Source organism: Argentina silus (assembly GCF_951799395.1).
Source record: "Argentina silus genome assembly, chromosome: 2".
Classification (NCBI taxonomy): Eukaryota; Metazoa; Chordata; class Actinopteri; order Argentiniformes; family Argentinidae; genus Argentina; species Argentina silus.
Window position 1 is genome coordinate 34,614,791 of NC_139656.1, and position 10,000 is coordinate 34,624,790.

Below are 10,000 nucleotides of genomic sequence, written 5' to 3' on the forward strand. Positions count from 1 at the left end.
AGGATGGAGAGGTGATTCTGATGAGGGTTTAGGGAAGTGTGTCTCAACTCTGGTTGTGGCCTGAGGACCCTCATGTCTGTTCCCGCCCAGCACCGACACACACCAGGGGAGGCTGGCGGAGGTAGAAATCGGAGGACTTGCTCATTGTAATGCATGGAATGGCATGAGGAATGGTATCAAACACGTGGTATCCTCATTCCATTCATATCGTCATTCCTCATATCCTCTTCATGTCCTCATTCCGTTCCATCCTCCGATTTCTACCTCCACCAGCCTCCCCTGCCTGACACACACCTGGTTCAGCTAATCAGCTGATCATGAAGGCCCTGGTTGGTTGGATCAGATGGCTGTTAGTGCTGGGGAGGAACAACAACATCCTGAGGACCAGAGTTGAGAAACCTGGGCGTGATAAGGATAGAGATGGATGTATAACCAGCCAATAGAATGTGATTGGCTGAGGATGATGTCAATTATCTTAACCAGAACCAACCAGTCAACATCCCTGCTTCTACTGTGTCTCTGTGTCTGTGTGTGCGTGTGTGTGTGTGTCTCTGTGTGTGTGTGTGTGTGTGTGTGTGTGTCTCTGTGTGTGTGTGTGTGTGTGTCTCTGTGTGTGTCTGTCTGTGTGTGTATGTGTGTGTGTGTGTGTGTGTGTGTGTGTGTGTGTCTGGTGTGTGGTACAGTGGTAGGAGACCTGTGTGTGTGTGTGTGTGTGTGTGTGTGTCTGGTGTGTGGTACAGTGGTAGGAGACCTGTGTGTGTGTGTGTGTGTGTGTGTCTGGTGTGTGGTACAGTGGTAGGAGACCTGTGTGTGTGTGTGTGTGTGTGTGTGTCTGGTGTGTGGTACAGTGGTAGGAGACCTGTGTGTGTGTGTGTGTGTGTGTGTGTGTGTGTCTGGTGTGTGGTACAGTGGTAGGAGACCTGTGTGTGTGTGTGTGTGTGTGTGTGTGTGTGTGTCTGGTGTGTGGTACAGTGGTAGGAGACCTGTGTGTGTGTGTGTGTGTGTGTCTGGTGTGTGGTACAGTGGTAGGAGACCTGTGTGTGTGTGTGTGTGTGTGTCTGGTGTGTGGTACAGTGGTAGGAGACCTGCGTGTGTGTGTGTGTGTGTGTGTGTGTCTGGTGTGTGGTACAGTGGTAGGAGACCTGCGTGTGTGTGTGTGTGTGTGTGTGTGTGTGTGTGTCTGGTGTGTGGTACAGTGGTAGGAGACCTGTGTGTGTGTGTGTGTGTGTGTGTGTGTGTCTGGTGTGTGGTACAGTGGTAGGAGACCTGTGTGTTCTACAGTTCTAGAACATTGAGGTGCTGTCCTCTCACATTCCATATCTTAACTTGTCAAGGAGAGGAATGTTACCAGTCTGTAGAAACTAGACTCATATTTTAACGGCAATACACCATAAATCACACAACGCATTTCCCCCACGCCTCTCAGCCAAACATACAGTACAGTAGCCAAAATAATATGGTGCAATAAAATTAACTTCTCTTAATTTAACATGTTTGATGTTGAACATCAGCAAAATGTAAAAGTGACTTGATCCTTGTCCAATCGGTGTCGCTCAGGAGGTTCTACTGTATCATGTGAGGTTCTAGAACGTACCTTTACGGTTCTTTACAGTCATTCTGAAGAGGGCTTCGAGTCCATTCATCACAGTGTGTCAAACCCCCAGCAGACCCTCCCTCTGACACCAACCACCAAAGCATCTCTGCATCCTCTGACACAGCGGTTGAACTGTCACATGACACGGCGGTTGTCGCGTTGTGAAAGTTACTCCCAAAAAAAAGACATCAGAGCAGAAGATGTAGGAGATGTAGGAGATGTAGGAGATGTAGGAGATGTAGGAGATGTAGGAGATGTAGAAGATGTAGAAGATGTAGGAGATGTACGAGATGTGGGAGATGTAGGCGTCGTACGCAGAGGACACAGACGATATTCAACTCGATTATTTCCCCCCGTTTCTAGAATGAGTCAATGAGGAGAATCAGACTTCCAGAGTTTGACTACGTTGTGAACCTGAATGAGAGAAAGAGAGAGCTGCAGCATCTGACTGTGTTTCACCTCAGACAGGGAAAAACACCTGTTCAAACCAGAATCAACAGAATAATCACAGAGAGTGTTGGTAAACAACATGACTGCTTAGATGTAGACAGGTGTAGACAGGTGTAGACAGGTGTAGACAGGTGTAGACAGGTGTAGACAGGTGTAGACAGGTGTAGACAAGTGGAGAGAGGTGTGGAGAGGTATGAATACAGTACTATTACTATCTAACAAGAGCCCCCCAAAGCTTCCCAACAGCACGGCATGCCCCCCCCCCCCCCCCCCCCCCGCAGTTCCCAGACACCTAGGCTGAATGCTATTGGTCCCCAGATACCTAGGGCTGAATGCTACTGGTCCCTAGATACATACGTTGAATGCTATTAGTGGAAAAAACATCTGAGACAAATCAAAATATTAATGCATCATGTTGTTTCTGATGTGCTTATTATGGATGCAATAAGCAACCTTTTCACCAGATGAAATACCCCCCCCCCTCTCTCTCTCTTCCCATCCCCCACTCCCCTGGGATAAAAACACATTTATTTGCACTGCGTATGCATTGAATGCCATATATAAAGAGGTACGCGCGTCTCCTGCTGTAGGCCTGTGGGGGTGAAGGAGGGAAGGTGCTGGAGGATTAATGCATGCTGGTCTCCAGAGGAGCTTGTGACGGTGGACCGGCCTCCAGTCTGTCAGAGACCTGGTCGCTAAGCAATGACAGCTCTGAGGCTTTACGCTAGAAAATATCACTAATATGCAACTGCTCCCCTTTCCCCCATTCTGAATAATGATCATATGAGAAAACAACTCAGGCCTCCTTAATGCTGAGCAGGTAAAGGACCAGGTGAGAAGACCAGGTGAGAGGACCAGGGCAGAGTAGGACCAGGGCAGAGTAGGACAGAGTAGGGCCAGCAGAGAGTAGGGCCAGCAGAGAGGAGGACCAGGAGAGAGGAGGACCAGGAGAGAGACGGCCCTTTAGTGAATAAGGACATTGTACTAGTGAAGTTGTTAGTGGTAACGTAATGTCATAAAATGGTCATGTAGCACCTTGAGACTTCTTCTTTTTGCTATTTATACTACTAGTATTTACACTACTAGTAGGTAAATATGACTCTCTCTCTCTATATATATATTTGCAGTACTTTAGCACGAAAGAATAGGATGTCATGTTATTGAAGCTGATTTTTTAAATTGTGGTTATTTTGCACAGAGTTGTCAAGTGAGATCCGCATCGCAGGGGATGCTGGGAAATAAACGGCTTGGAAATCCTCTTCTTCTCTCCTCTTTCCTTCCTGTGTGCTGTCATCTCCTCTTATTTCAACAGCATAGAAGACTATCTCTCTCTCTCACACTCTCTCTCTCTCTCTCTCTCTCACACACTCTCTCTCTATCTCTCTCTCTCTCTCTCTCTCTCTCTCTCTCTCACACTCTCTCTCTCTCTCTCTCTCTCTCTCTCTCTCTCTCTCTCTCACACACACACACACACACACACACAAACATAAACATCAGGGCCCCATCTGGTGGTTGCTATTGGCACTGCCTTGACTGATTATTTCAACAGGGGTGGTAAAACTCCAGTCGGGAGGAGGGAGGTGCAATTGTGGGACATTTGTAAGGAAATTACCCCCTATGATGTCAACCCTATTTTCAGAAAGTACAATGAGTTTCCAGCCAGGGGGAGTGTGTTTGTGGCTGTAGTTTTTGAAAAGGTTTTTTACCCCCAATGACATTTTTACCACCATCTCTTATTTTCTCTGTCACTCTTATTTTCTCTGTAGACACTGGGATGGTGCTGGAGACCGAGAATGAACAAAACAACAATTGGTGAAGTGTCCTTTAAAACGTGAAACACACAAAGTATCTCAAAGTAACTTTCCTTTTCTATTATGTTTGCCTTATTCCGCCACCTCTACCTCTTTAAGCCCCACTTATATTGAGACAAAATCTATAGTTGTATAGCAGATTCATTTAAGATTAAATTGATGTTATTTTTTTTTGTTATTTGAAACGTTTTTCTTGACACGTGTCAACATCACTGGGTCTGTTCGATTAGATCAACCCGAGTGACCGGCAGGCGACTGGACTAACTCGAGAAGGGCGGAGCGGAACCTGAAATCTGCACCAGCGGGTCGCAATGAAATGTGGTTAAAAACAGAATCCATTCATTAAGTTCATGAACAGACAAATGTTCTTCTCACCGTCAGCTTTGAGCAGGGCGCTGCCCGCCGGAAAATCGAATGAAATCAACCCTAACATTAACCTTAACCCTAACCCTAACCCTTACATTAACCTTAACTCTAACATTAACATTAACCCTAATCCTAACCCTAACCTTAACCCTAACATTAACATTAACCCTAACCTTAACCCTAACCCTAACTCTAACCCTAACCTTATCCCTAACCCTAACCCTTAACCCTAACTCTAACTCTAACCTTAACTCTAACATTAACCCTAACCCTTAACCCTAACTCTAACCTTAACCTTAACCCTAACATTAACCTTAACCTTAACCCTAACCTTAACCCCTAACCCTAACCTTATCCCTAACCCTAACCCTAACCTTAACCCTAACATTAACCTTAGCCCTAACCGTATCCCTAACCCTAACCCTAACCCTAACCCTAACCCTAACCTTAACCCTAACCCGGTAGGGAGGTTGTCGTCCTGATCTTTTAAACGAGCGATCTTTTTAAAGGGACCCGGAAGCTGCCTGGGATGTGATCCGTGTTGTTGAGTTCCAGACTTCAGAAGACATGGAGGACATTTACGTCAAACCAGGTACCGACCCGCCGTGGTGTCTTCAGATCGACCATGCGGGCTGTGTCTTATTATTATGTCGTGTCCTTAGACTCCGTCCTGTTCCGTATGTTCGTTTAATGTGACGGTGTGATGAGTGACCCTCTGTTAGCAGGCTAGCTCGCTCTGACAGCAGCTGAGCCACATCATCACTGAGTCCAGCTGCAGCCGACTGAGTATCGTGAATATTGTCTGAATATGTATCTGAATATTGATAATATCAGATTGTTCTCGTGGGTGTAATAATAACGTTACAAGCCCTGTTGCTAGCTAGCTAGCTGCCGTTGTTGTTACCAGCCGGTTTGCTTTCCCAGGTGTTTTCCCTCGCCGGTCGTTGTGGTGTGATGGTGAGTGTTGACGTGTTTGTGTGGTGGTCGACCCCAGGTAACCAGGAGCGGGGCTGGAACGACCCTCCCCAGTTCTCCTACGGCTTACAGACGGCGCTGGGAGGCCCCAAGAAGACCCTGCTCAACAAAAGAGTCCCCCCACCCCAGCTCACCGCCACCGCCACCGCCACCGCCGGAGCCTCCAGTACGTCTGCTGCACTGCTCCATGTCTGGCTGTCTCTGGCACACACACACACACACACAGAACCAGAGAGATAGAACCATATTCTATACACAGAGATAGAACCATAGAGAGAGAACAGTGTTCTATATACAGAGATAGAACCATAGAGAGAGAACAGTGTTCTATATACAGAGATAGAACCATAGAGAGAGAACAGTGTTCTATATACAGAGATAGAACCATAGAGAGAGAACAGTGTTCTATATACAGAGATAGAACCATAGAGAGAGAACAGTGTTCTATATACAGAGATAGAACCATAGAGAGAGAACAGTGTTCTATACATACTATTATATGTCATTTAGTTGACACTTTTATCCAAAGCGACTTACATTGCAGTGAGTTCATCCATGTTTCAGTATATGTGGTCCCAGCAGGAATAATGCCATGCTCTACCAACTGAGCCACAGAGGACCTCCATACATAGAGATAGAACCAACATCGAGATGTAGAATCTATTTTAAATGACATGATTATCCTTTGGTAACAAGGGTTCTCAGTTATGCTTACTTATGGATTCGCCATTGATGTTTTGCTTTCGTTTCCTCAGAATGTCCTTGTGAATAAAGAATGACAAGAATCCTTTCTCTCCCAATCCTCAGATCCAGGAACCTCCCTGTCCCCCCTGACTCCTCCCACGAACCCGCTGGCCCCTCCTCCATGCAGTATGAACACGCCCCCTCGACTGTGTCTGGCCTCGGCCCCTCCTCTCGGGGGTATGATGGCCACACCCCCTCCGGCGTGTCCCGCGTCAGAGCGCTCAGACTCTGCCGATGGCCAATCACAGAGCGAGCCCAGCGTCGATGATGTCATCGGAGCGCTCAGTGGCGCTCTGACAGCCTGCAGACACACAGTCAAAGTAGGTGGAGTTGACCTCCTGACCTCCTGACCGCCACCCTGCTCAAGTTTCAAGTTTCAAGTTTATTTGTTACGTCTCATACACGAGTGCAGGGAGTAAAATGTATGGGCTCGGTTCCTTGACAATGCAGCATACAATACAAATAATAAAGGGACACAGTGCAAGATAAGTGAGACGGTTGGACAGTGACGATTGTTGGGGACACAAGACAGTAGACATGACACAATTGCAGTATAAATAGTAGAGTAAAAAAGTAAAGTGGTTCAGTGGAATGTCATTATTATTGCACTGAGCCGTTGGTGTGAGAGGTGTTGTTAAAGTGACTGTGTGCTGGTAGAGTCCATTCTGTGGGGGTGCTGGTAGAGTCCATTCTGTGGGGGTGCTGGTAGTCCATTCTGTGGGGGTGCTGGTAGAGTCCATTCTGTGGGGGTGCTGGGGGTAAAGTCATGAGTTCGGGGTAGGCTTGTTCATGAGTTTTGGCCCTGAGGCTCCGGAGGAGGCTCCGTCTTTTGGACGGCAACAGTTCAAACAGGCTGTGATTGGGGTGGCTGGGGTCTCTGGGGTCTCTGCGGTCTCTGGGGTGGCTGGGGTCTCTGGGGTCTCTGGGGTCTCTGCCTGGCTCCCAGCCTGGTCACTGGTTTCAGTTGCATCAGTGTTGTGCAGGCGGGGGCTTCTGTGGGCCAGGACGCTGCTCTGAGTCTTTATGCCCCTAGGGACAGTGACACACTGACTCTTCAGATGTTAACCTGTGTGTGTGTGTGTGTGTGTGTGTGTGTGTGTGTGTGTGCGCGTGCGTGCGTGTGCGCGTGCGTGCGTGTGTGTGTGTGTGTGTGTGTGTGTGGCAGAGGCAGGTGTGTGATGACATGGCGAAGCGTCTGAAGGTTCTGGAGGACATGTGGAGGTCAGGGAGGCTGTCTCTGCCCGTCAGACGGAGGATGACCACACTGGCACAAGGTGGCGTCACACCCCTGATGAGAATCATCTAATTATTATTATTATTATTGTTATTGTTTTTATTATCATCAATGTGTTGGTTTTTCATGAGTGTGTTTTATAATGTTGTAATTTTGTGTGTGTATGATGTATGGTTGTAAAGTGTGTGTATGATGTGTGGTTGTAAAGTGTGTGTATGATGTGTGTGTATGATGTGTGGTTGTAAGGTGTGTGTCTGCAGGGCTCCCTTGTAAAAGAGACCTTGGTCTCAATGGGACTAAAATAAAGGTAAAAATAGGCACATAAAAGTAGGCAGAAATCTGACGGCTCTCTACGTCATATAAAAGCTGTTCAGCTCCAGTCATGGGGCTGGTTTCAGACACAGATGAAGCCTTATCCTGTTCATTTATTGATTGATTTTACCGTTGTTTTTGTTCGTCTCACTGAGATTAACAATGTGGTTTACAAGTGAGATCTGGCCAAAATAACAGCACGCAAAGTTGAAAAAAAAACATTTAATCATAAAACACCAACAGGTTAAAACGCACATTTAAGTGAACATATGGAGCAGCATCCTAGACTGAAAGGCATGTTCTCTGCAGATTTTTGCAGTCAATCAAACTTTATTTGTACAGCACATTTAAACCAGAGGAGCACGTAGGCGACAACTGCAGGCGGATCTCCTGTCCCCTCCTCCTCTATGTCCTCCTGTGCTGCCTACCGTGACCCAGGCCATGGCTCTCTAACCCCCTGTGCTGCCTACCGTGACCCAGGCCATGGCTCTCTAACCCCCTGTGCTGCCTACCGTGACCCAGGCCATGGCTCTCTAACCCCCTGTGCTGCCTACCGTGACCCAGGCCATGGCTCTCTAACCCCCTGTGCTGCCTACCGTGACCCAGGCCATGGCTCTCTAAACCCCTGTGCTGCCTACCGTGACCCAGGCCATGGCTCTCTAACCCCCTGTGCTGCCTACCGTGACCCAGGCCATGGCTCTCTAACCCCCTGTGCTGCCTACCGTGACCCAGGCCATGGCTCTCTAACCCCCTGTGCTGCCTACCGTGACCCAGGCCATGGCTCTCTAACCCCCTGTGTTGATGCTCTCCTCCCCAGAGATGGAGCGTGGTCGCTGGGACGCGGCAGACGAGGTCCACCGGGGACTGATGGTGGACCACGTCACGGAGGTCAGCCAGTGGATGGTGGGGGTCAAGCGGCTGATCGCTGAGACCAGGAACCTCAGTCCAGATGTACCGCACACAGAGGAGCCACAACCGCAGCATTGACACCACCACTGCCCCCTAGTGGCCCAGTGACACCACCACTGCCCCCTAGTGGCCCAGTGACACCACCACTGCCCTCTAGTGGCCCAGTGACATTACTGACCCCAGGCTCTTTCTCAAAAGGCTTCTCTACATTCCTCACTCCTTCTCTCCTCACTCCTTCTCTCCTCACTCCTTCTCTCCTCAAGTCCTCTCTCCTCAAGTCCTCTCTCCTCAAGTCCCCTCTCCTCAAGTCCTCTCTCATCACCCCCTCTCCTCACGTCCTCTCTCCTCTCCCCTTTCCTCACGTCCTCTCTCCTCACGTCCTCTCCTCACGTCCTCTCTCCTCACGTCCTCTCTCCTCTCCCCTCTCCTCACGTCCTCTCTCCTCACGTCCTCTCCTCAAGTCCTCTCTCCTCACGTCCTCTCTCCTCACGTCCTCTCCTCAAGTCCTCTCTCCTCACGTCCTCTCTCCTCACGTCCTCTCTCCTCACCCCCTCAGGTCCTCTCTCCTCTCTTCCTTGCCCCCCCTTTCCTTGCCCCCTTCTCAAAACGTGTTGATTGAGAAGGTTTGAGAGGAGGATCTTCTCCTCCAGGAGATGTGAGGAGAGAGGAAAGGAGGAAAGGAGGAATGGAGGCCAGTAGCTCAGTGTAACAGAGTCCTAACTAACAGTTCTCTCTGAGGTGGAAATATGAAGACTTTAGGATCAGAACATTGGAATTCAACATGTCTCTCTCTCTCTCTCTTTCTTTCTCTCTCTGTCTCCCTCTCTCTCATCAGTTTGGAATGGGATCATGGAGAAGGAGACCTGGGTTCTGATGCATCTATGCAATGTTCTATGCATGCTACCATCTCCAATACATTACCTGTGTTTGATTGAGATGTTTCTGTCAGAGAACGACACGTTTACAGATTATGAAGAGTTCACAAACTATGACACTTTCATAAAAAAACGCGGGACTCATTTGGCCTTGACATGGTTGTTTACGTTAGAACCCTAACCTGTGGTGTGGTCTGTAGACCTGGGTCAGATACACATCTAGAATACTTGACAGGCCTGCAGTGTGGTCTAGACCTGGGTCAGATACACATCTAGAATACTTGAGAGTCTTTGAGGTGAGCTTGGTTTAGCTTGGAGTTTTTATATTTCGGACGACCCCATTCCATTATATGCAGACCAGGGGAGGCCGGTGGAGGTAGAAATCGGAGGACGGGCTCATTGCACTGCATGGAATGGAATAGGTAATGGTATCAAGCAAGTTTGTGTGTTCGTTTGTTTGATACCATTCCTCATTCCATTCCATGGGTTGCAATGAGCCCGTCCTCCGATTTCTGCCTCCCGTCATGCAAATTGAACCGCACTCAGCCCAGGCCTATGAAGTCTGGTAGTCTGGTGGCCTGTTGGCTCCAGGTGTTTTTACCATCCCTTTATAATTACTATTACACATAATTCTGATGATCCATCAATATGAATAGCGTTCCAGGTGGTTTCCCAGCCTCCTGTGCCTTCAGAGTGACCTGCGATCCTACCTCGGGCTGCTCACATTAAC

General features: G+C 48.4%; 1 protein-coding gene across 1 annotated transcript; it reads left to right on the plus strand.

The window, feature by feature from the left end:
• Positions 1-4,740: 4,740 nt before the first annotated feature.
• On the plus strand, positions 4,741-9,600 carry sra1 (steroid receptor RNA activator 1). Its single transcript, XM_083696793.1, has 5 exons — positions 4,741-4,813; positions 5,216-5,362; positions 6,004-6,260; positions 7,106-7,214; positions 8,304-9,600. The coding sequence occupies exons 1-5, from the start codon at positions 4,789-4,791 to the stop codon at positions 8,471-8,473; spliced, it is 708 nt and encodes a 235-aa protein (XP_083552919.1). The 5' UTR covers positions 4,741-4,788; the 3' UTR covers positions 8,474-9,600.
• Positions 9,601-10,000: the final 400 nt, after the last annotated feature.

What these genes read in the sequence shown, in the direction of transcription:
- sra1 (XM_083696793.1), top strand. Translation starts at nt 4,789, where the DNA reads ATGGAGGACATTTACGTCAAACCAG. An exon ending in GGACATTTACGTCAAACCAG is followed by an intron (nt 4,814 to 5,215) that starts GTACCGACCCGC and finishes GGTCGACCCCAG; the next exon opens with GTAACCAGGAGCGGGGCTGG. An exon ending in CCTGCAGACACACAGTCAAA is followed by an intron (nt 6,261 to 7,105) that starts GTAGGTGGAGTT and finishes TGTGTGTGGCAG; the next exon opens with AGGCAGGTGTGTGATGACAT.